The 26,133-nt window shown below is 43.5% G+C and overlaps 4 protein-coding genes across 7 annotated transcripts; 3 read left to right on the top strand and 1 right to left on the bottom strand.

The window, feature by feature from the left end:
• Nucleotides 1-67: 67 nt before the first annotated feature.
• On the top strand, nt 68-4,068 carry pgd (phosphogluconate dehydrogenase). The gene is made up of 13 exons (XM_028993005.1): nt 68-184; nt 258-333; nt 410-589; nt 655-720; nt 794-912; nt 1,012-1,081; nt 1,158-1,292; nt 1,415-1,604; nt 2,271-2,401; nt 2,545-2,678; nt 2,908-3,007; nt 3,256-3,378; nt 3,768-4,068. Exons 1-13 carry the CDS (start codon nt 177-179, stop codon nt 3,885-3,887), a joined length of 1,452 nt encoding a protein of 483 aa, XP_028848838.1. The 5' UTR covers nt 68-176; the 3' UTR covers nt 3,888-4,068.
• Nucleotides 4,069-5,748: 1,680 nt separating this feature from the next.
• sst6.2 (somatostatin 6.2) lies at nt 5,749-7,614 on the top strand. The gene is made up of 3 exons (XM_028994881.1): nt 5,749-5,944; nt 6,140-6,348; nt 7,174-7,614. Exons 2-3 carry the CDS (start codon nt 6,187-6,189, stop codon nt 7,372-7,374), a joined length of 363 nt encoding a protein of 120 aa, XP_028850714.1. The 5' UTR covers nt 5,749-5,944; nt 6,140-6,186; the 3' UTR covers nt 7,375-7,614.
• Nucleotides 7,615-8,003: 389 nt separating this feature from the next.
• Nucleotides 8,004-12,761, bottom strand: tardbpa (TAR DNA binding protein a). Of its 4 annotated transcripts, none has more exons than XR_003751131.1 (7): nt 12,282-12,754; nt 12,002-12,192; nt 11,784-11,924; nt 11,026-11,196; nt 10,309-10,393; nt 9,394-9,540; nt 8,004-8,663 (listed from the first exon to the last, which is right to left on the bottom strand). XR_003751131.1 is itself a non-coding variant. In XM_028994880.1 (5 exons), the coding sequence occupies exons 1-5, from the start codon at nt 12,520-12,522 to the stop codon at nt 9,914-9,916; spliced, it is 1,197 nt and encodes a 398-aa protein (XP_028850713.1). In that variant the 5' UTR covers nt 12,523-12,761; the 3' UTR covers nt 9,402-9,913. The 4 variants fall into 4 exon arrangements, 2 of the variants coding, with proteins under 2 accessions (XP_028850713.1, XP_028850712.1); XR_003751132.1 differs by having other exon boundaries at nt 12,002-12,165; XM_028994880.1 differs by lacking the exon at nt 8,004-8,663 and having other exon boundaries at nt 9,402-10,393; nt 12,002-12,165; nt 12,282-12,761.
• Nucleotides 12,762-13,958: 1,197 nt separating this feature from the next.
• Nucleotides 13,959-18,196, top strand: ciroz (ciliated left-right organizer protein containing ZP-N domains). Its single transcript, XM_028993457.1, has 11 exons — nt 13,959-14,065; nt 14,140-14,216; nt 14,307-14,408; nt 14,644-14,768; nt 14,853-14,996; nt 15,072-15,110; nt 15,498-15,635; nt 17,115-17,199; nt 17,284-17,480; nt 17,561-17,675; nt 17,829-18,196. The coding sequence occupies exons 1-11, from the start codon at nt 13,959-13,961 to the stop codon at nt 18,194-18,196; spliced, it is 1,497 nt and encodes a 498-aa protein (XP_028849290.1).
• The last annotated feature ends 7,937 nt before the right edge of the window (nt 18,197-26,133 follow it).

Here is a 26,133-nt window from a genome sequence, read left to right as displayed (position 1 = left end):
GGTCTGCTCACTGCTTCTACACCAATGAGATGGCTGCAGGGCTCTCGCCTGGATCTGATTGGCTGTCTTCTGTGCCGCACGCCCATGTAAAGCGGGTGACTCTCGCCACTCGGTAGGCGTTTACGCGTGAGTGAGGAAGCAGTGTCCAGGAACAGCGTGGAACAGCGTCCGGAACCATGGCACAGTGAGTGAACTGCGGTGACAGAAAAGTGGAAACTCAGGCCGGCGCTTGTTTCTGATGACTGTTTTTTTTCCAGGGCGGACATCGCTCTGATCGGACTGGCCGTGATGGGCCAGAATCTGGTCCTGAACATGAACGACCACGGCTTCGTTGTAAGTGTGAACTTCCCCGCTGTCCCCGGCGCTTCCGGGTTTTACTAGCCACTAACATCCCGTGTCGCCGCGTCAGGTCTGCGCCTACAACCGCACCGTGTCCAAGGTGCACGACTTCCTGAAAAACGAGGCCCGAGGCACGGCAGTGATCGGCGCCGAGTCCCTGGAGGACATGGTTTCCAAGCTGAAGAGCCCGCGGCGCATCGTCCTCCTGGTCAAGGCCGGACAGGCCGTGGACGATTTCATCGACAAGCTGGTGAGGCGCCACGAGTCCCGAGTGGAGACATTGACCCCAAATGACCTTTCTTTTTCCTGTCCCAGGTTCCCCTTCTGAAGCCTGGTGACATAATCATTGATGGTGGCAATTCTGAGTACAGGGACACCACTGTAAGTTCCTCTGTGCGTGAAGTGGCTCACATGGCCTGAGCAGTTGTGAAGATGAGTCAGTTTGTCTTTGCAGCGTCGCTGTAAGACTCTTAAGGAGAAGAACCTGCTGTTTGTGGGCAGTGGTGTGAGTGGAGGAGAGGAGGGTGCCCGTTTCGGACCATCACTGATGCCGGGCGGGCACAAGGAAGCCTGGTGAGGAGGCCTCAATCCCTTCCTGGCTTGCTGGCCGGACCAGCGTCCATAGCACTTGACTTGCCAAAACTTGTGTTTTCTGGCTCTGTGTGTACCCAGGCCCCATATCAAGGACATTTTTCAGAGTATTGCAGCTAAGGTTGGGACTGGTGAACCGTGCTGTGACTGGGTGAGTTAGCACCTGCGTTTTACTTTTGTTTATGCAGGTTTTTCTTTATCTGAACTTTAACCTGTAACACTGTCAGGTTGGCGACGAGGGAGCGGGACATTTTGTGAAGATGGTCCACAATGGCATTGAGTATGGGGACATGCAGCTGATCTGTGAGGCATACCACCTCATGAAAGATGTCTTGTGTATGGACCATGACCAGATGGCGCAGGTGAGTCCCTCGTTCTTCAGTAACCTGAACCCTGTCCGCCACTTCCTGTGTTCCTGTTCGGAGAAGCCTCTTTTGTCTTTTTTTTTTTTTTTTTTTTTTTATCAGTGCTCTGCCTCCCACAGGCGTTCAGTGACTGGAACAAGACTGAGCTGGACTCCTTCCTTATTGAAATCACTGCCAATATATTGAAGTACAGGGACCCTGATGGTACTCATCTCCTCCCAAAAATCCGAGACAGTGCTGGTCAGAAGGGGACTGGCAAATGGACCGCCATCTCTGCTCTGGAGTATGGGACCCCAGTCACGTTGATTGGTACGGTGCACCGTGGCCCCGATGTGACCTGCAGAGTCAGTGTTTGTAGACGCGATGATGCCGCTGTGGACTGAGAAGCTGCGACTGCTAAGTAGATTGAGGGCTTTGCTCGTTGCCTCTTCATCTGGTGTGACATAAGTGGGATTGTGCTCTGATGCTGTTTCATAAATGTGTTACTCCGGGGCAACCTTTCACCTGGCTGAACCTAGGTGTCCAGCAGAAAGGTGGTGGATTCATGATGGTCTCCTCTAGTCCCGGGTCCAAGCATGAGGCTTTCTGAGTTCATGGTGACTCTGCATTTATTTGCTTGTGTGACAGTCATGCCTGCTGGCTTGGTGTCGTGTTTGCGAGCCCTGCAGCTTAGTCGCATGGCTGAGTCATGGCAACCAGAGTCCTGTTCAGCAGCTGGCACCACACTTTCAGTCAGGGTGTGTGCAGTCTTTCTTGTAGGTTCAATATAGTCCAAAACAAACAGCACTGCACCCAGATTTCAAAGGCATATTTTGTAATTTATGAAAGGACTGAGTATTCTGTAATTGTGAATTGTTTGTGCTGTCCGCTGGAAATGAGGAAATGCCCAGATCAGTCCCCTCTAAAGGTGGTGTGATGAGACCATTATTTTTATGAATACATTATTTTATCTGATTGGCTGCTCTGCTCTTTCAGGAGAGGCTGTCTTTGCCAGATGTCTCTCTTCTCTAAAGGATGAGCGCGTGCGGGCCAGCCAGAGTCTCAACGGACCCAAGGGGGACAAATTCATTGGGAACAAGACTCAGTTCCTGGAAGACATCAGGAAGGTATGTGGATTTTTTTTTTTTTTTTTTTTTAGTTCATTTTTATTTATTTATTTATTCTCCCTTTTCTTTCTTTCCCCTCCCCCTTTCTAAACGTTTCCAGTATTTAAAGATCTATTTTACAAGTGAGATCTCCCGTTTTTCAGGCCCTCTACGCCTCCAAGATCATCTCATATGCTCAGGGCTTCATGCTGCTCCACCAGGCAGCTAAAGAATTTGGCTGGACTCTGAACTATGGCGCCATTGCCCTAATGTGGAGGGGTGGCTGCATCATCCGCAGGTGACTGCTCCTCTTTTGGGTAGGAAATGTGAGTGGGGACACTGAGTCTTGCTGCCCTGACATGGAGCAACAGTACAAGGTTGGGTTTTTTGAGGAAATGTTTGGTTTTTATCTTGCAACATTTTTAAAAAAGTTTTCTGGACCTGAAGAAATATGTTGGTCATTAACTGCTAAAACATTACTCAAGATTGCAGTCCTTTAATTCTGGCTTGGTTGTCCCTTGGTCCAGTGTGTTCCTGGCAAAGATTAAGGAAGCATTTGACCGGGACCCTGAGCTGCAGAATTTGCTGCTGGATCAGTTCTTCAGTAACGCTGTGCAGGACTGCCAGGTACTGGAATCTAAATTAGTGGCTGAATGTTTCATTTTACAGGTTTAAGCTAATAGCATGAGGGAAGCAGTTGTCGAGCAGTAAAATTTTAAATGTTCCTAATTTGAAAAACAAATGTAATCAAAACATAAAAGCCATTAAATCTGACTTAAAATATCAGACCTGAATTGTAAAAACCATGAGCCAAACCTGAAATGTTCAGAGACTGTAGGTCTCCTGTTTGACTGTACAATCGCTCTGTGTTCCAGGAGTCCTGGCGTCATACAGTCAGCACTGGGGTTCAGCTGGGAATCCCCATGCCCTGTTTCACTACAGCCTTGTCTTTCTACGATGGATACAGACATGAGATGCTCCCTGCCAACCTGCTACAGGTCCATACGCATGCACGTACATACATGCATACGTTCGCACTTGCCTACATGCACACATGAACAGACATTAATGATCAAATTTTGTTTGTCATACACTGTATGATATGTAGTGAAATGCTTAGCAACTGCTACAGACCACAGTATTGCAAGTATACAATGAACCAATATGCAAATATAACCAAATATTACACTTATGTCTTTAACATAAAACATGTGGAACAGGTAGGGTGAATGAGTGAAGTAAAATAAATAAATAATACTGAATTTGTGCAAGTGTCTCCAACCATATGGTGATAGTTAAAAAAAAAAAAAAAAAAAGTGTAGGTGGCAAGTGGGGAGATGTGAGTAGATGTGGTGGAGCTTTAAGCCCTTTTCGTATTTACCCTCAGGCTCAACGAGACTATTTTGGCGCGCACACCTATGAGCTGCTGTCCAAGCCTGGATGTTTCATTCATACAAACTGGACTGGCCATGGAGGGACTGTCTCCTCCTCATCCTACAATGCTTAAGCAGTGCGGTCACCTGGAGAGAGGAAGTTCCAGTCACATTCCTGCTGCATAGACAAAGGATCAGTAGCACTTAATGCAGTCTGCCATTGATGTAGCATGGTAGTGGGCTCTTGGTTTATATCCTGACTTGCCCTGTTGCACTGGGCTAAATAAAAAAAATATATATATAAATCCCTTTTAATTGGCTCTTGTCCTTTTCTTGCTCTGTGGCTTTTTTTTTTTTTTTTCTCCTTTCCCCCTCTCTCTCCTATTTCCACATTGGCTTTTCTTTTTGTGAAAAATAAAGTTAGTTATTTTACTTTACTCATAAATGTAAGAATTCTAGAAATGCATGGTGGTATTTTAATTTCATTTCTATAGACAGAGCCTGTTGTCAGTCCAGTGAGGTGTTGTGTAGCTATGCCATCATGAGCTGCCATCAAGTCACAAACATTCATTCTTTAATATTAGACATACTAATGAAAAACATTTTTCTTCTATAGACCATAATCACATACTGTATGTCCCAAGGGACTTTGAGGCCCTACAGTTGACACCCCCCCCACACCTGACCCTTCTGCACACAAAAAAAAAAACTCTAGAAGAGAGAACAAACCTTGTGAAAGATTGAGACAGAGCGGGATGCCCTTCCAGGCTAGAGTGAGCCTACAATGAGCCAAGAGCCAGTATCCCTCTGATTGTCTCATCATTGGATTATGAAGCTGGTCTGGGAGCTTGATTCAGTGCCTTGGAGAGAACAATCAGAAACAGCGGCAGACAGTGGCATTGTACAACTGGTACAGAAATCCATGATTATAGTGGTACATTTGAGAAATAGTGCCCCGGTAACCTAAGTAGGACAGCCTAACTAAGGTGAACTTAACACTGTTTATGCTTGACTAGGTGACTGTGTAATTAAGTGGACTTAGTAATTGACACTGTGTCTTGGATTTTAACAGAAGGCCAGAGTGAACAGAAGTGATTTAAATTTAAACACTGACCGGCAAGCCATTCCTCACCTGCGGAGAGAAGGATCTGCTCCCAGCTGTGACATTCTGTACTTTGGGTTCCAATAGTGAGCCCACACCCTTTAAACGCAGATGTCGTTGCTTATCGTAAAAGCATTCAGAAAATTTGGTAGTAAGTGGGTTGTCATTCTTCAGGCAGCTCAGGCCAATGAAGAATCCACCATGTCTACGCATCCTAGGGAGGCGGCAGCCTCGGAACATTGGTTAATGTCCTTTTATACTGGCTGTCACCAGCATGTACTAATTCTAGGGAGAATTTGTTCTATGAAGGATCCAACAGTTTGATCAATCAGTCAATTGTTAATAGTAAAGGACCTTTTAAATTCTACTTGAATGAGACATAGTGCTCTGGTCAGAAGAAAACCTGAGAGGAACCGAGACTGAAAAATGTATGTGTACATTACTACAGTCTATGTATTGCTGCGACTCAGAAGTTTCATTTTTGGCATGTTGCTATTGATCTGACCTGGGAGACAGGGACAAACAGTGTGAGTGTGACCACCCACCAGCCCCTTATACACTCAGGCCATAACAACATCCTGAACACTGTATGCATTTCACAATCAGTTCATCAACCTCATGTTAGGAATTATCTGTGGCTCCACAGTTTTGTGTGAATTCGGGGTTGCAGGTGAGGTCTTTTACTGCAGCGTCAAAAGGATGTGACTTGCGGAAGCTGCTGTAATTCACACCACTCAGCAGTGACACTGTTTCCTGGCTCGTACCCCCACTTCACACCAGCATGCTGCTGATCTCACTGTTCATGCCACCAGACACGCTGGCAGAACTCAGCTCATACCATGGGGGAGAAGCTTTGTCCAGTACTGCAGAGGATCCTTTGAAACCCATCAGCGTAATGGCCCTGTGGGCGTGGCTGCTGTTGCTGAGTCACCACGCCGGAATAAGGGCAGGGCGTAACAGGCACCATCCTCTGGCTCCGCCTGATCAATAATGCAGAGACTGCAATAGAGCGATCTTGGTAGAACCACGGACCGCGTTCTACTGAACCCGACCCTGCAGCTCCGCCTTGACCTTGAACTGCTGCTGCATGTATGTACATTTCTTTTTCTCTATGTAGAGATTAACTCAGCACACTGTAATATAGTCCATTTTCCATGATGTTATAGAGAAGATGTGCTCTGTTGTGACACTAATTCAATAGTAAAATTAAATGATCCATTCTGGGATTTGCTTTTATGTAAAACATAGTAACAGAGACTTCGCACTTCTTTTTTGTATGGACAGATTGTACCTGATTTTTGATCAGCAATTTCCTGCACCAGAGGCTCTTAATGACCATGGGGCAGGTTGCTGAAATAGATGCTTGTTCAGTATTGGACAGCTCCGGGTTCACAATGAGGGTTCTGGTGAGCCTTGTACCACTGGGACTCGTGCTGTGGAGTGGAGAGCAGACCAGGGCTCTGCCCATACAAGAGAACCTACCTAGCAATGAGGTAACTAAGGCCATGACCCATTCAGAGATTTCCAGAGATGTATTTGTTTTATATAAGTAGATAAAGAGCACCAGTATTTGTCCATAGTTCTCCTGATGGTGGACGTATGAATGTTAACCATAGCTGAAGTGAATTGGTGGAGATGGTTGGGAAGGGTGGTGGGGTCCATACCGTGACAACATGAAGCAGCTTATTGTGTGGGGAGTGGCACGGAATGAGGGGGATGTTGGTCATAAGGACAGGCCCAGTTGTAAAAATCTCAACTGATCTGATTGGAGGCGTTCATATTTGTAGTTTACATACAGTACCAGTTTGGACGCAGTTACTGGATGGTTAGGGAGATGGAACTACTAAGCATATTTAGTATTTGTTGTATCAGAAGAAAGTGAAGTATATGTGATGAAAGTTTTTTTGAGTTACTTCTTTTTACCTTCACATCTGCCTTTTTCACTATGCTCATTAACATGAGTGAATGATAAGAAAGTGTTCAGCATAAACCTTCAGGACAGTTGGAAAGCATCTTCTTTGTCCAATTTAAGGTGATGGAGAGAAGACAAATCAACTCAAATCTTCAACTTTTTCCTTTGTTGGCTATATATGTATTGTTTATTACATAACCTCAGTTATGTGTTACATAACCCTTTGTTCTAGAATGTAAACAAAGCAAGACCCATAAAGAGTAGGTGCTTCCCAACTTTTGACTTCTATGTAGGTTTATACATTGGGGTTCATTAATGCCACATTTTATATCTTGATGTTGTGAAAATACTTTGCATGACTTATAAGATCTATGAGCACAAAGTGCAATTTGTCACTGTTTCCCAGAGCTTGGCTAACAACAGACAAGACCTTCTGCTGAAGATCCAGTCCCAACTGGCAGCCATGAACTTGACTGAAGAGGACCTGGCAAGGTTGGACCTGGAGCAGCTTCTCAACGGAAAACTGGTTGAGAGGTCAACTCCACAGGAGAGACCACCTTGCAAGAACTTTTTCTGGAAGACTTTATCTTGCAGAACGCAGAGCTGATAACCATGGGGCAACCAGAGAGATGCATGTAGTCCATAATCGCTTGCTCATAAATATTGGACATATGATAATGAAACACCTGAAGTGACTAACACGTTAAAAAATATTGTTTGGCTTGCAAATGCATGTCATCATAATCACAGTGAACAATATTCCTATGTTCCAAGCAAGGTAAGGCAGATTGTTAGAATTTTCTGTATTGATTTTTTTCTCCATAAAATACCTTGACTACGGGTGATATCTAGCAGTACATGTTTTTTTTGTGCCGTGGTTTACAAAATGTCCGTCTTACATATATGTGCAGATCTCAATTATGACTGCCCTACTGGTTCTCCAACTGAAAATAAGTGGATAACATAATTACATTTTAGAATTGCATAATCTTGTTCAGCAAATTCACATATTCAAATTATTATTAGGTGCTGATGCAACTGCTTACTTGAAAATCTAAGAAGTTTCATTAATAATTGAGACTAACAATTCTTTCTACTTGAAAATACAGTTCGGTCAAAGCACGCAAATCATGCAATCTTCACGTGGGGGGGGGGGGGGGGTTCAAAACAGAAGCATAAAGAAAGACAACTGATTTCATTTCTAAGAGTGCTAGCACTAGATTGATTAAACCAGAATGCAGTTAAAAATGTAAATGTTTATTTTACACTTCAATAGGACTAAAATAGGACTTAAAATTTAATACACAACATTCCTGCATGTTTCATTAGCCTCATTAAAAAATACATAAACCCTACCAGTGCTTCTAGTGACACTCCAATTCCCCATTTTACAACTTCTGCAAGAATTTCACAAAAGTCCTGTCAAACATTCGAACCAAAACAGCGGACCAAGGAGAGAACTACAGATCACATTATTAAATATGAGTTTCCACACTTGTAAAAACAAGTAATAATTACAACAGAGACTGGGACAAAAAATCTGGAGGAAAAAAAAAAAAAAAAAAAAAAAGCCCTATGAAAGAAAAAGTAATGTACGAGAATAAAAGGCATGGGTCATTGGAGCTGGACTCTGAAATGGTAATTTTTTTGGTTCGGCTTTTTCGTTAAACTCCAGCCAATTGGGAAGAGTCAGTCATTATTCCTCTAGGGCTCCCCAGGGTGTCTTGATGAGGTGACGTGAAGTCCCTTTTCATGTATAAGGCATTTGGCAGCATCTCCACAGTGGGATCATGTTGGGGGACACCAACACAACACCAACTCCAGTCTTCAGCTTCCTGAACTGTGCCTTCACTCTGGGCTCTGATGTTAATCTGGGTCAGCGATGTCCAAGGTCCCCTACACATGCGAATTAAAGGTTTTGGCACTTCGATTAATAAAAATACGGAAAAAAAATAAAAAAATAAAAAATAAAGTAATAAAAATCAATAAAATAACTGACTTTAAAAGTAGACAAAATGTACCTATTGAAAATTTACTTTATTTGAGAAATCCCTTTAATTACACACAAAAAACCCATAGAAAACTGGTTTAGAAACACTGTACAAAAGCAGGATTGGGATTCTATAACACGTTCATCACACCAGCACAGCTCACGTTCACCAGCACACACCCTCAGCCGCCCCTCATACCCTCCTCACAAACAAAATCACACTTAACAGGTCAGAAAGGATTCAAATCCAGAGCATTAAACACTGAACGTCACTTCTTATCATGTCAGAGAAAAAAAAAGAAAAGAACCACAAGGGTCCAGACGTGTAACGAGTGTCCTTCTGGTCCTAAAGAAAAGAAAACATTCGCTCACTCGCTCCACACAGTTTCTTCACATCTCGCAGCCAGCGTTCTTTTTTTTGGACAAATCTCGTTCTTTTCACACTTGCGTTCATTTGTTTCTCTCAGTCCGTTCTCTCATACTCAGTCTCTCACTCCTCGCCACCAACAATCCATCACCACCTCACTCAAAAAATAAAAAAAAACAAAAAAAAAAACAAAAAAGCAAACTGGACAAGATTTCTGTGTTTTCATTAGATTTTCTTTCCATGAAAAGGATGAAAAAAACAACACCCACCGTCTACCACAGTCTATGCAGAGTGAAGCTGTGCTCTTTGGTGGCAAAGCTTTTAGACATGGGAAGAAGGGTACTGATACTGAGCTCTCTCGAACATTGCGGCCAACGAGGGACTTCTTCCCGGGAAATTGGAAAAGAGGTGATGAACTGTAGAAGAGATTTGTGAAGGCTTGACCTTAAAAAAAGGCTCAAAACAAAGAAAATGCAAAACAACTGCACACAAAACTGAAAACCAGACTTCCAATGTTGCATTAGAGCTAAACAGGGCTGAGTGGATGCTGAGGTTCACAATAATATTGATGGGAAATAAAATGGATTTAATCTAGTCGCCCTGTTCACCTCACCACAACTTCAATCACTCTGCATTATTCGTATTTGGTGGAAAACTGTGCTTACAAGTAGACGAACATTCATGTTATAAATACAAAACCAAAGGCAACACATACACACACTAAATAACATACTTTGTCATCTAATCTTAGTACTTACCAATTAGCCTAGAAATCACATCAAAGCGCCCCTACATCCCCCAACTAGACTTGGTCTCCATGCTAGACCCAAAGCTGGAGTTGAAGCCGCCGGCAGAGCCTGAACTGGACCCCGCGCCCCACCCTAGACTGGCCGAGTTGGCAGCGCTGTAGTTGTTACTGCCGCCGTAGTTCTGGTTCTGATCTCGACCTCCACTGCTCTGCCCGCTAGCACTCGTACCAGAAGCAGCTGACTGGCCCTGCTGATTGGCCAACATACCCATCATGCCCCAGCTGCTCTGCAGGGCTGCCTGCGCGGCTGCCATCATGGCGGGGTTGAGGCTAAGGGCCCCGAAATTCACACCGCTGCTGGGACTGCGACTACTGCCAAAGCCCTGTCCCCCAAACCCCCCAGCCCCAAAACGCCCACGATCCATCATCTGCCTACTGTTACTGTGCTTCGGCTCAGCATTGGAGATGTGCACGCTGGTACCCTTGATGATCAGATCTTCGCCGCACAAGGATTGGGCAACCTGCAGAAGACAAGAACAACCATGGCTTCTGAGGTCTGCTGCACCCTAAAAACGGTGCCAGGTATAAGACCACCATTAACCCCGATGATTACAACTGCAGCACTTATCTTTATTTTGCACATGATCGAACTGTTAAATGCTAACTGTTTTAACTTTTTAACTCATGGTGGTAGAGCAGACCTTCCTGGCCTGCTTTCTGGCTTTTCTAAATACAAAACTAGCCTGTACAGTTAAACTGGCAATCTTAATCACATACTCAGACACAATCAGTTGCATTTAAATGAAGGGCTGAAACGACAAACAACAGAACTGCTTCTCCATAAAACCACTTTACAGGAAAACTGTATAAGCCAACCCACGAGTACTACTGTCAGCATAACATGCATTAACAAATAAATTAAATTCACTGTGATTTTGTACTCAGAACACTGGGAATAGTGGAGTAGTATATGACTGTCTATAAAACGTGCCGTTCATGTTGTATTCGTACTGATTGAAATTAGAATCTCAGGGGTTAATCAGTTAGATCTGGCTCACCAGATCTAACCAGAACACATCACAAAAAATAAAAACCATACTTTAAATCTAAAATCCTTTCAGTTTAGAACTATGCAGCAGAGAAAGGGCCTTACCTGCTCGTCCGCAAACGTTACAAAGGCAAAAGCCCGGAACGGTTTGGGAATGAAGACGTCTGTGACTTCGCCGTACTGCATGAAGAACTGTCTGAGATCATCTGCGCTCAAGTCCTCGGTGCAGCGGCCAACAAAGACCTTTCTGCTTCTCATGGGCTCATCCGGACCAGCCTAGAAGACCAATTACACATGAACTGAAGCCTACGTCAACACACAAACAACCTTCGAGCTCCTGCACAATTCCAACTGGTCAAGGTGGAGATGTTTAATCGATTGAAGGAAATAGTAAATATAAAAAAATGAACATGTGGGCCAGAACTGAATGGTTAAATGGAGGGTCAGTATCACACCCAACAATTGGCAATTATTCTATATTTCAAATCATTCTCTGAACAAACGCAAATTTCAAATGATACAGCAGATTGAAACGTGTCCCGGGGATGGTACGCTGCCCAGTGGCACCTCAGTTTGATTCAAACCAGCAACCTTCCACGCTAGGCCACCAGAAAGCCGCCCAGGACTGGCCTCCTGCTTTACCTGGTGGCCAGGGCTGGTCTAATGTTTAAGGAAGCGGCCCCGTAATCAGAAGGTTGTTGATTCGAATCCCGACACGCAAGGTGCCTCTGAGCAAATCACCGTCCACGGGCGCCTGTCATGGCTGCCCACCAAGGGTGATTATTAAAAGCAGAAGACACATTTCATTGTATCACCGTGTGCTGGGCTGCAGTGTTTCACAATGACAATCACTTCAGTTTCACCTTGGAGTTTGGCAGCTTGCAGTCGCACCAGCGGCCGTCGATCATGTGCCGCTGGGACATCACCTTCGACTGCGTCTCATAGTCCGTGAACCGCACGAAGCCGAAGCCTTTGGAGTTGCCCGTTTTCGCGTCTCTCTTGACCTGGAAAAGAGCGGCGCCAGAAGTTAAACGCGACCTCGGTGCGACAGCAGGTGACCACTGGGACCGGCGATGCTCACCTGCACCATGATCACCTCCCCGAACGTGCTGAAGTAGTCCTTCAGGTCCTGCTCCGAGGTCTTCCAGGGCAGGCCGAGCACGATCAGGTCCGACGTCTTCTGGATGCCGCGCTTAATCTTGACCGCGGACGCGGCGTCCATCTCATCCATCTTCCGTTTATTGTCTACAGCGGGGTGGAGAGTCGCGTTTCCTTCAGGCGCCAGAACAGCGGCCATTTCAGTTATTATCGCCGGAACGTCAATGCGGCACACAAGCAACCTCTCTGACCTCTGACCTTACCTTTGGGGTAGTTGACGACGTACACCATGCTGCCCCAGTCTGCGTCGGGCGCGTGCAGCACGCCCTCCACCAGGCGCACGCCGCGCATGCACTGCGACGCCGGGTTCCGGTAGCGCAGGCCGCAGGCTCCGGGGAACTGCGCGGCCACGGTGGACAGCAGCACAGTGCCGTCGTCCTCCGACGGGATCTCCATCGGCTCCTCGTTCTCGTCCTCCGCGACGCGGATGTAGCACTCGGCCATGGCGGGCAGGGGCGTGCGGGGAATGCTGAATGGAGAGCGGACTGGCGGACGATCCTCGGTGCGCTAATCTCTGGCGCCGGAGGCCATGAATGACTGGCCGCCCCTCGGTCCTCGCCCTGCGCGGTACCAAAGTCAGTCTGCCGAACCAAGCACGGCGCTGGCAACGCGGCCTTCTTTACAGGCTCCCCAAACTTCTAACAAAATGGCCGCTCCTGTGTGACCGTGGGAATTACATCATCATCTGGGAGAGTCCACTGGATTCACAACAGGGGTGTCCAATTAAACCAGCGCCATAAAACAGTCATTAATTAGCCATGCTTACAAGCCTACACAGTAATTCGAAATTAATTTAAAAAAAAATTATGTTCTGTTCTGTGTGTGCGTGTGCGTGTGAAACGAGGCGGGAGTAAACGCGTCGGCACGCTCAGTGCGATTAACCGAGGTTTCTCTCAGCCAATCAGGAACTGCAACTCTGAGTTTAACAACGAACAGTGATTACGGTGCCTATTCACAATCATTCAAAACTCACAGCATAACAAGAACACACATGCCATGGCAGTTTCAACATATAATAACAGTTTTTAACAATTGAACAGATTTGAACAATCCACATTAATATAATCTACTACTAATCCTACAAAGACCTAGCGTCCTCATTTTATACACACTGCCTAGCAGCACCACACCAACCTCTAGGAAGGACCAGGAACACTATCAACTAACACTTTATTCATTTATATCTTGTTCCCATTCATTTCCAGTATGTATTTTAATTTACACACTGGGTAAACTGGACCACCTGGAGATAACTTGACTAGAGTCCTTACTGTATATAACTGAAGTGTTCCACCCATCAAAGATAGACTGTAACTGTAACAAATACCCAGATGTATGAGAACATTACCACCACATCAGCAGGTGCAGGGCTATTACTCACAAAAACAGTCAACACACACAGTCCCTGACTGTCTTGTCTTGTTGCTTATCTATTTTGTAGAAACACCTGCTATTAACCTGACTTTTAATTAACCAATTGGTGTTAGAAATAGCTCATATGAAAAGCTAAAACCTACCAAGCAATGTTTAATGCACTGAAATGAATTAGTTTCACTGAAAAAAAGATTTATCATTTAATCAAAACAGAAATTAAACAAATTTACTGCAAATACATAAATATGTCAGCAAATTAAGTAGTGGTGCTGTGAGATCCAAATACATTTTACATTTCACGGCATTTATCAGACACCCTTATCCAGAGCGACTTACAATCAGTAGTTACAGGGGACAGTCCCCCTGGAGCAACTTAGGGTTAAGTGTACCCCACTCGTACTTGTGATCACTATCAGCAGAAAGGAAGCAGGGGCCAGTCCAGCAGGTTCTCACACATACTTGGCGAACAGCTACGTCTGTGATGTGCAATGCTTACTGGCTGTGGAATGCAAACAAAGCTGAAGGGGCTGGCCTTTATAAAGCCCAGTCTCATTGTGCACACAGACCCCTGTAATATGGAGCCACAGCTGTCACGGCCTTCCCTTATATTCCTGTAAGTATTCTGCTGAAGTGAGTTAAAGACTTCATTACACAAATGTCTAAGTGAAAACCTTTTTTGTTGGCCAGATGCTTCGTTGTGCCTGTCCTTGGGCTGCCACGGGGTATTCAGGACTGGATGAGTGGTCCGTCAGATAGCATCACAGGTGAGTCTGTGTTCTTATCACTGTTAATTACTAGTCATTATTTTACACAAATTTTAAACACACAATGTGTGTACACTGCTCACATTTCAGAGGGGGAGGTGGAATGCTTTTCTGAGTACATGGAGCTCTGGATCCATAGAATGAGAATAGAGGGGCTGAGACTCTGGCTGTCTGGCATATTGAGAATACAGGGTGAGCTTTAAATTCATACTCCAATATTAATCTCAGAGTAAATTTATTTTAAACATATACAGTGCTTGTGGCTTTTTTATGTCTGCTAAGTTCATCCTATGATTAGTCTTTCATTTGCATCTTGACGGTTTTTGCATAGTTCTGCATTTCCAGTACTTTGAAAGAGTGTCATTGCCATTGGAATAAATAAAGCACCTTTCAATTAATCCGTCTCAATCTATTTCCTCTCCATTAGTCAGTCTGTCTTCACTGGATCATTTGAACACACAATTGTCTGTGTGTGGGTTTGCACTACGCAATGATCCAGATAAAAACTATATCTTCAGAGTCACATACAGCGGATGCTTTGTGCAGCTTGAGGTAAGAGCACCATTCTGCAGTGTGGCATTTCATCTGCTCATCTACAGTTTGATAAAAACCACTTCCCTCTGATTAACATGACAGAATGGGAACTACATAATGGTCCTCAATTTACTGAGAAGGATCAACCGGTTTGGAGGACGAACTCACAGCTACGTCATGAGATGTCCAACAGTAGCAGCATTACCAAACCGAGAGCATGTTCAGTGTGACCCCGACTTTGTGCAGGTCAGTCACTCTTATAAATCATTTTAACAGTAAAACACAACAAACGCAAAAAAGATGTACTGGTTTCTTCCCCAGGTTACCAGACAGGTTCCTGTAGACAGCTGGAATAACCAGGTACAGTTTAGACAATACTTTTCTTTTTAACAATTTTTTTAATTCCGACATGAACACAGAATATGCACTGCGCAGATTATGCGAAAGAAATTCCATGCATTGCCAGAGAGTGCTTTTGTGCTCTGCGACTGCAAGTATTTAAAAAACTATTTCTTTGGGATATTGTATTTTAGGGAGAGTTTTTCAATTTTTTTTTTTTTTTCATAAAAGTCAGATATTTTACACAGTCATTTCTTTGCCCATATCCAAATCCATCATCAATCCTGCCAGGTTTAAATGCAGCGTTGCCCCAGAATGGACTGAAATTTGACAATACGTTTTTTTTTTTTATTATTTTCAAAAAGCTCCATGGTAATTTTGAAAGATTCATGCTTTATATTTGCTTAGCTCCACTGGTCTCTTGCCCTGAGAGGAAGTCTGGTGGTGGACCTGGAAGATGCTAGTCTTATACAGGTCAACGTGGAGCTCAAACAACAGACCATCACAGTCCAGGGCAGAAGAAATGAAATCCTCACCTACGTTTCGGTAACATTCATCAATTTCATCATGACCTCAAAAGAATATTACAGTTTTTCTCAAATGCTAAAACACATTTCACAAAGTTTCCTCCATGTTCCCCAATGTCTAAACACAACACCCTTTTCTAAAACTACATAAACACAACCACACCTTCTCACTTCAATACTCAAACTTTCACACCAAAAGAGCAGCTTGAAGCTTTCAAAAATGTAAACACTATACACATCATTACACACTACCGCAGAACAATTGAAAACACAATGCTCAATTTGTGAGAAGGTTCTTTGTTTCATAACTGCCAATTTGCCCATTTTTAGAAACTTTACAGTTACGGATCTTCTTAGATCTCTGCAGAGGATTAGACATTTAGATTTGTGAGTTTCATATGAAGAGTATAAATCTCTAGAAAATTCTGCATGTACACTACTGTAACACAACTCAGTGCAAAAACAGAATCTATTGCACACAACAGTACCCTTCAGAACAACAGTCCATCAGGTAGCACAGTATTGTCCAGAAGTAATATAGGCCACTGAGCAAAACAGTATGTCCACTAACTGTACTGTGAACATGGATGTATACTTACACTGAAAGGGACCCTATAAACCTGTTTCATCCGCATCTTTTGGCACCAGAGAACTCAATCTATTTTGGCCAAGCTGACATCATCAATGCTCTCAAAGTTGACACTATTAGCAATGACTGTCTCTGATCTCCTGGAGTCTGATGAGGTTGTTCTCACGAACCATATCCACAATGAGGGTTTCCTGGGCCGCTGTAAATATGGCAACAAACCAAACCGCTATGTGGTATTCTTTCAACTCTTTGTCATGCCATAGACAATGACATGGTCAATGACTGTTGCTCGCATCTTGTCCGTAATGATGGTGCGCGGTTGTCTTGCTCTCCCTCCTGGACCTTCTCCTCACCCTTGTTGGCTCCTCTTCTTCCATGGCCAACTCTTCTCCCTCCTCTGACTCGATTCCTCTTCCCCTGACTCTGCCTTCATCCATGGTGTTTGTTTGGACTCTTCAGCTAACTGTACACTCTGAACTTGCTTTTATACATGCTGTCACAGCATTAGCAACAAGTGTCTTCAATTTTGAGTCATTGTGTGTAATGAATGATGCCAGGTGTGTTCATTGTGTTCAAATATTGCTGACTGTGGCAAGCATTTTGCATCACATGAGCTTTCATTTGAGAATATGAGCAGAGTTCTTTTGCAACTTGTGTTTTAGCAAGGAAAAATGGGTTTAGATTTATGAGAATGGAGGATTGTGTTTTGTGAATTTTGTCTTCGTGTGAAATGTGTTTATGAAATTGGAAAATTATGCCTAGATTTAGTAAATGTGTTTAGACAACTGGTCATTTGGTTTAGAGGATTGGCTTTTGTGTTTTAGCATTTGAGAAAAACTGTAATAGTAGCCTTTAGAGAGCAAAGTGCGCCATCTGTTGGGGAATGAATAGGAGGAACTTCTCTTTCAGATAATGGAATCCAGAGCTGAATTCCTGCCCCTTAAACTGGTGAGTGGGCAGTACGCCTACAGCATGGAAGCTACCTGTCCACAAGGTAATACTGACGTGATCAACCAAAGTTTAATTTTCCTCCTTCATGTGGTCAGCATGTTCACCTTTTGCAAAAAAAATCTTTCAGCGTCCAGTGTGTCACTGGAAAGGACGGTGCTGTATATTTTCAAAAGGCGCATGGGCTTGACAAAGAGGGGTGGCTACGACAACGAGACCCTGAGTGTCAGGAGTGTGTCAGTGAATCAAACTGACAATTTCACGTGGTCAGAGAACCTCGACTTTGTCCAGCTGGTCATTCCCACTTCACTGATACAACAGGAGAAGGTTAATGGTGCATTATGCAGCTCAGCGGGATACATGCCATGGGTTGTTGAATTCTGGCTGACCTTTTCACTGCTTTACAGAAATGCATGGATGAAAGTCATCTTCAGCCGTTCTTCAGGGTAGATGTGGTGCTCAGTTTTAAAGAGACCATTCATAAAATGCACTGGACATTGGAAAACACTCTGCCTTGCAGGAGTGAGTAGAAACATGTGCACGGACTGACACAAAATATATCACTCCTAAACTTAAAAAAGTGCAGTAGTTAATATTGTACATATTGTTACATCATTGTCATGTTGTTACATCATAAAACTACTTTTCTTTATTGTGGGTTTTATCATTTTATAGATGCCACCATCTCATCTGTATTGACAGCAACAAAAAGTGATGTGATTCCCACCTTACTGACCACAAATATGCCAACTGACCACACAGTTGATGATCAAATAACCTCAACCACAGAGTCTCTACACCCCAATATCTACTGGACCAACAGGTCATCAGTGACTACAAGATTTCCTGTCCCTTTCCCAGGCACAATCAAACCTGGTCCACATTCAGTGTCACGACAGGAGGAGCAGGACACGACCCGCAACAGCACAGATGTTGAGCACAGCCCAGAACCTGTTCTCCCGAATGCACAGCCATCAGAGAACCCTAGATCTGTTGCATACCACATGACAGTCCAGACTCAGTTAACAGCAGGATCAGCATGAGGATACTCAAATAAAAATGAAAACCAAATAAATGTGTGCACTTTTCTCCAAGTAGCCACGGCACAGACTGATGTTATAAGATTATAACCTCAAGATTCAGGATTGTTTGTGATGAAAAATGGTTCTCTGGAAACAACAAACAACAACATTTTTCCAACACCGGACAAGTCCATAACTACAGCAAGACAATGAGAGAAACTAGTAGTAGTGCATCAATCAACACAAAAAAACTAATGTAAATAAAGTAGATATATTCAATATTTCAAATTGAAAAAGCAGTAAAAGTATAAACGCAGTAACACTGTTTAAAGTGATGGTTATTACTCCATATCCATGCCTCTGATGCCAGGTGGAGGCGCTGTACCATCTGGTGGTTCTAAAGCTTCTGAACATTTTCCCAGACAACAGGGGCAGAAGAGTTAGTTTGTGGCAGTGCTGAGCAGTTCTCTGTCATGCTTTCCGATAAGTTTTATATTATCTGATCAATTTCTTGTCGAAAATTCTTGTTCCTGTGAAAAAGGAAGGTATGAATGTATAGATAATGTTGCTGTTTAGGCTTCCCAGCAGTTGATTGTATTGAAACTACGGGTTAGAGTCAGAGTGCTCACTAACAGTGTATCTGGAAAGTATTCAAAGGGCATCACTTTTTCCACAATGTGAAAAAGTTCACTTAAGGTTTTGGCAAATGTACATCTCATGTATTCACAGCCTTTCCCTGATCATCTTTGAGATGTTTCTGCAGCTTAATTGGAGTCCACCTGATTGGACTCCAATGGGTGGTAGTAGCCTAGTGGTTAACACACTCGCCTATGAACCAGAAGACACAGATTCAAATCCCACTTACTACCATTGTGTCCCTGAGCAAGACACACCCTAAGTTGCTCCAGGGGGGGACTGTCCCTGTTACTACTGATTGTAAGTCACTCTGGATGAGGGCGTCTGATAAATGCTGTAAATGTAAATTTATGACCTGATTTGGAAAGACACACTCCTGTCTATATAAGGTCCCACAGTTGACCGTTCATGTCAGAGCACAAACCAAGCATGAAGTCAAAGGATTTGTCTATAGACAAGATAGCCTCCAGGCACAAATCAGGAGAAGGTTGCCAAAACATTTCTGCTGTTTTGAAGGTCATAATGAGCGCAGTGGCCTCCATCATTCATAAGTGGAAGAAGTTCAAGACCACAAGGACTCTGCCTAGAGCTGGAAAACCAACTAAACTGAGTAATCGGGGGAGAAGGACCTTCTCAGCTGCAGGAAGTGGGTGACTAGTCATGGTAGAGGGAACGATGAGTGCAGCAATCTACAGAGACATCCTGGATGAAAACCTGCTCCAGAGCACTCTTGAAGTCAGACTGGGGCGATATATCAAAGGAGTGGCTTCAGGACAACTCTGTGAATGTCCTTGAGTGGCCCAGCCAGAACTTAGACTTGAATCTGATTAAACATCTCTAGAGAGATCTTAAAATGGCTGTGCTCTGACGATTCCCATCCAACCTGATGGAGCTTGACAGGTGCTGCAAAGAGGAATGGGTCAAACTGGCCAAGGATAGGTGGGCAATGTGGAGAGGAGAAGCACAGGAGCAGCTGGTGCTACTCCTGAATTGTGGCAAGGAGAAGAGCGTGGGCGATGGGTGAACAGTCTGGGTGTCACTAACTTTAAACAGAGAACCAATAAACATTGAACCCAGGTCCACAACCCTAACCAGTGTCTGAGTCTGGTTCCACAAACACTCCGGACTCCTTGGGGGCCAGTTGGCAGCGGAGCAGGAGGTGATAAAGGGGCTGTCTGTCTCAACGGCACCCCAACCACAGATTGTCACATCCCGCATGAAGCCATGTTTGATTACGACGAGGAGTGGGATTTCAATGATGGTGAAATGGTGATGGATGGCACTGTCCCCGCCATTACTTTGTCATAAAGAACGAGTTTCCGTTTTATGTTTTATTCCTCTCACACACACACACACACACACACACACACACACACACCATGCGCATACTTATGAGCAGGGTTGGCCTGTTAAACTTGGCCTAGCCTAGTGGGTAACACCTTCACTTATGAACCAGAAGACCACAAAGTCCCAGGTTCAAATCCCACTTACTACCATTGTGTCCCTGAGCAAGACACTTAACCCTGAGAGTCTCCAGGGGGACTTTCCCTATAACTACTGATTGTAAGGTGCTTTGGATAAGGGCGTCTGATAAATGCAGTAAATGTAAATGACTTTAATGTAAATGATGCTGCACTGGATAATGGGGAAGATCACAGAGCTGATGATGGTCATCACCATCATCATCACACATCTGCAGAATTATTTCTGTTCATAGTTCTGTTCATAGTTCTGTTCATATCATGCAGCAAAAGGCCTGTGACTTTTCCTCTTGGATCTAAATATCACCATCAGATTAGTAGAGGTCCTGACGTTTACTGGAAAAACAGGATAGCAACAGGGTGAGGTGGTGGTGGTCAGTCATGACAACAAGCAGAGATGTGGCTATTTCTCATTTATTGCCCAGGTGCTGGTGTTCAGTAAAGAGCTTCAGTGAAATTAAGTGCATGAACAATGGAGGGCGCCATTGTCTACATTATGAGCAGCACTGGCCACAAGGCTGTTCTCTATAAATTCTTGCAATGCTTTCAGTGTGCTGCTATAAATGTTATATTTTTTGATAAATGATGCTGATATTACAGATGAAACAAATGCTCAAATAAATGAAATGTGGGCCCAACATGTACGGGTCCCATCTGCAACCGTTTGGCAGCTGCTACAAGCAAAGAGGATAGCGCCACAAAATGCCCCAACATCCCCACTCTTTCAAGTGGCTCCTCGCCGTTGTTCTGCTATCTGTGCGAACCATGAACTGTCTGTCTCCGCTTGGTTAAAAAATCTCTTTCAAGTGTTTGTGTGTTTTTGTTTTTAATCCCATTCCATGCATATGGCTTGCACATCTGGGAAAGGGCTAAACACAGCCCTCCCAAGCCTCAGTGCTGCTGCAAGGTACAACACGCAGAGTCACTGCTTTACTCTGCAACAACGACCGAACCCCCCAGAGTCTCCAGAAGATGCTACTTCCCTCACCATTCATGCTTCTACATGTTCTCCTGTTCAATCTCTATGATTTCATGCTGACTTTGATGAAAAAGCAGCCTTACAGTTGGAAAGGCCACAAATGTCCCCCTCAGAGCCATCTTCAAGTGTCCCGGGGGTACAGCAGTGACGGCTCGGTGGCTGAACGTTGCCACTTCATCTCACTTGCTGGGTAATTACAGAATCACAGGTCAGCCATGCATGTAACCACGGTTACATCGCACAGTAGCAGATGTGCTTGCGGCATTACTGGAGTGTGAGCATGAAGGTAAACAGAAACCAGATGCAGGTGGTTGCTAGGGACCCTGGCCAAACGTGCGCTGTAATTGTTCCCATGTGTGAGCTGAGAAGTTCAGAAGCGCTGGAGATGCCACAGCGGCTCGCTGCCTACAGGCCTTACCCGACTCTTGGCAAAGAAATGCTGAGTAAGCACTTCTCGGTGCTCACTGAGAGGGTTTATGAGGAGGTCATCCAGAAACCTGGCTCGTTATCATAGTGAGATTGGTGAAGGTTTTGGGGGAGGGGCTCTGTTTGGTTGTGTGTCGACGCTCCTGGAAGACCTGGGTTTGCCGTTCCTGGGAATCCACCTGTGCCACCACATCTGCGAACTGCCCGGGACTGGCTCGGGGTCGACTGCACAGCCTGTGCGTGACACTACTCCGTGTCAGGGAGGTCCTGTCCTGGACATCATCCAGGTCTGCAGCCCAGATGAAGAACTGAGGAAGGGCTTCAGTTTCCGTCGTATCCTGTGTGTGTTCACCATCTGACTACACACACAGAGGAACTGTGTGACTGTGTGTATTAATGACATTCAGGTTAACAAGACACTCAAAGAGGCCTTGAAAACCACTGAAGACAGTTGGTTAGTGATATTTTGATGAACTGCCTCTAATACAGAAGACCTGAGGAGCTCGGCGCCGCCCCCTCCTCGCGGCCTGCTGGCAGCCACGTGCGCCGCTCGCTCCCTCTCATTAACCGCGGCTGTCAGATCCTCCAGTTGACGACCAATTAAACCAGATAATAAACGCTCGCCATCCGTTCCTGTTTGTTGTTGTTGCTGTTTTTGTTGTCTGTTGTCTCTGCTTATGCCACCTCTGCGCTGTGGCAGCTACAACTTCTGTACGGCGGCCTGACTGTGCAGGCTGATCATCGGGCCAGACCAAATGTTCACAATTAGATCTTAATCAGTGCCAGGGCGAGAACAGGCTGCTCTTTCATCCCCAGCCTTGTGAGAAATGCAAATAAAGATAAAATATGACTTCCCAACAACTGATGAGCCCAGCAGGAATTACTGCAAAATCCACTCACTTCTGTGACTATGATACATCAAATGAAATGTGCTAAAAGAAATATAATTGCTTTCTGTCACATATTTACGGTTAACAGAATTGCAGTTATAATGGGACTGTTTTTGTGATAAGTTTTAAGTGGTTACGGTTGTTACAGTTGCCAGTCATGTATAATTACCCTTACTAGGTACGTTAAATAATAGCAATCTACTGAAGGAGCTGCAGATCTTTGTCTAAAACAGCTATCAAAAACATTCAGAATCTTAAAATCATTTGACCGTTCATAATAATGCAGTATGTGCCTTTAATACTGGTAAATCAGTTAAAAATGACGAAAAATAGCTCATGGACAGGCTAATGATATGACTTATGTTCTCCTCGTTCATGTCTGCGCCAAAGGTAAAAGGCCAGAGATGCAGATTCAGCACTCTTGGATAAATAAAAATGAAAAAATGTGAACAAAAATGCCATTTTCTTTTGCTGCACATGCTGAATTTGGATGCTTCTGGGTTTTCCATAAATGTGAATGCATCTGACATTGCATGTTACATCACTTTGTTATATTAGTTAAAAGGCCTTCCATTTGTGGGGTCTGGCAGTAGACCTGTCCCTGCTGTGAAGAGTTGGGGACTGAGCTGGGGCTACGTGATTAAGTTTGGTAACACAGACGTAGTGGAGGGTTTTCCGGACTCTGCCATGAAATAAATTGAATTGTGAGTCCAGTACATATCAGCACAGAGCTGACAGGAAAATACATAATCTTAAAAAAAAATCTGTCAAACATCTGATTTCCTCTTTGCCATGGAAAAATGCACACGCCTCATTTCCTTAAAAATTTCCTTAAAAAACACTCTGAAAACTAAACAGAATTGACAACAGCTGGATTTATTGTCTTTTCATCCTTTGTTTTGGCTCGGCCTGTTTGTCCACTTTGCCATGGAAACCGGGTGATTATTTACTCTGAAGCCCAGTTTACAATAACCTTCCTCTTCCTGACACAACCGTGGAGGAAACGTCTTTCCCTCTCATTATCTGCTCAAAATCGTTCTCAGTTTCACAGCACACACTCCAAACTGAATGATCTATTTTTGAAATGGAGTCATCCTGTTTTTGCCCAGTTTCAAGAGAGTACAGATGGCCAGTACAGAATCTGTTTACTGACATTTCATCACAGAAAAAAGACTTTATGTATCGACAAAAGAAATGTATCTGCTTATGACCTGAAGAAGTCCTATTGTTGGAAAAGAGAGAGGATGTGTGTGTCTATGAAATTGTTTCCCCTTTAAAATACAAATAAAGGGACAAGATGTGTCTGTAAAGTATTTTATGATATGGCCTGTACATTTGATTTCATTTAAAACAACACTATTTTACACACATTGTGTAAACTCTGTTGGTGTAATTTTATCATCATACCTGTCCCATTTTAAATGATCAATAATCAGTCTTTACCATGTTAATTATGGCCATAATTATTGGCCATGTCATGTAATTCATTAATTTTTCAGCTATTTAGCTGCAGAATATCTCTACTTCATTAGGTACTGAGGAACTTCAAAGGCACTAGATGGAGACAGAGAATGCTCATCACAAACTGTTTGACGGCAGTGACGGGAGGACATTCTTTAATGGCTGTGAGGGGAAGGATAATGTTTCGTAAAGCTCACAGCAATTAGAAGCAGAAGTATTAGTGAAAAACACCAGTGGCCCAGTAAACACAAGAATTTGGAAATTCTCTTTAATCCAAATTCAACAATTAATCAAAATCCAAAAAACATTTTTATAACATTCAATACATTTTTGAAACTCGAAACACACATATATTTGGTGTGTATTTTAAAGTAGAAAATATTAAAGTACAACCCTTTAGAACACTAGAAAATGAAATTATTTTAAAATAATACATTGACTTTAAACAACAATATGAAATGTTCCAGAAAGAAATGTAAAATTCTATGTGCATGTTGTACATTTCCATGTTGCAAGTTCCATTTGTTTGATGAATTTACAGTTGTGCAGGAATTGTACAGCATGGTCTTGCGTCTGTGCACGGCTCGGAAATCAGGCTGACGCCTTGGGGCCTTAGTATATTTAAACTGTCCACTGCTGCTCGTGGCGTACTGTGGAGAAGACAGAGTATATGTCAGCTACTTTGCTCAATCTCCATAAACTGTGCCAGAAATAGCAAAAACTGACAATTTAGATGACAAGGAGTAACCATAAAAGCACAAGGTGAGTAGAAAGCACATGTTGGTGTTTAATTACTTAATGGGGCAGCGTCCCTGGACTCATCTCATGCAATTTCCATCAGCAGTCACTATAATAAAGACTTTGTAAAACTTACATTGAAATTCAATTAGAGTGTTGAATGCATAACCAAAGCCGTGAAAAATGAACTCATTGGGGGGTCCATTTTCATTTTTGCCCTGAGGCAAAAAAGAGCATTAATTTAATACATTCTGTTTTTTTTCCATATTACATGCATTTCCACATTAGTGCACATTTCTGTACTAATCCTCCTAAAACAGCACCAACACCTTCCAGAGATTGCATTAAACAAACATTAAAAAATAAAAACGATCCTGAATGGACAGACCACTTTCAATCACTTAAGCACAAAATGACATACAAAGAAACACTGCGGCTCGGCTGGTACAGTCCTTTCAGTAAACACAAACTTGTAATTAAGATGTCGCAGTTTTTAATCTTACAATAGTGCACCCGGCTTTTATCCTACTAGCAAAACAAAACTTGAACCCTCAGATGTTTGTGTGAGAAGAAAGCTAATTAAATAACTCATTAACATGAGCAAAACAGTACATATAAGTTTAGGTGGGGGTCAGTGGAGTAATGAGAAATATGATTGTGAGAAACGTTGTGGTCGGTAATGACAAGAGCAGGTCAGCTCCCCCTGCACCCTCAGATGATTCCAGCAGCCTGTCTTCATCTATAACGACAGCAGCGCTCAACAACTTTCTTTCTTCCATCTTCTTTGCAGGTCAGTCTGCTCTGTTGCAATTTCCCTTCAGTTGTGATGGGAATAACGCTGAGTTAAAGAGCAGCCATGAATACTGGAGCATTGAGGGTTAATGTCTCTTTCTGGCTATTTGCTATGGAAGAAATTTTTAATTAATATGAAATGATTGGAATATACCATCTTGTCCATAATAACTCCTTAATTCTTACTGTTTGTTTAAGTGTTGAAGTACAAAAGCCATCAGGACTTAAACTACATGTAAACCTGTGAAGTGCGGAACTGTGAATTCCCAGCATCTGTGTTCCCTTACAAAAGATGGGAATTGCTTTGACCCATTTAGCAGCTCTTAGTGGCTTTGTCTGCAACACAGTGGAAAACAACACATCCATTTTCACAAATCACCCAAAACTACGGAACAGAGAGTGGCACACAGTGTGCTAAAGCAGTGCCGAGGTTGTTAGTCGCTGAAAAACATGTATTATTAATAAAAAAACGATTGACTGCAGAGACTCTTTTCCTTGTTTCCACATGCATTTTTCCATTTGTCTGACTGTGTTAAATATTTTAACACTTTTTCC

The sequence above is a fragment of the Denticeps clupeoides genome, chromosome 10 (genome assembly GCF_900700375.1).
Source record: "Denticeps clupeoides chromosome 10, fDenClu1.1, whole genome shotgun sequence".
NCBI lineage: Eukaryota > Metazoa > Chordata > Actinopteri > Clupeiformes > Denticipitidae > Denticeps > Denticeps clupeoides.
The sequence above is the reverse complement of the archived record's forward strand: the minus strand, read 5'-3'. Positions and strand labels throughout refer to the sequence as shown.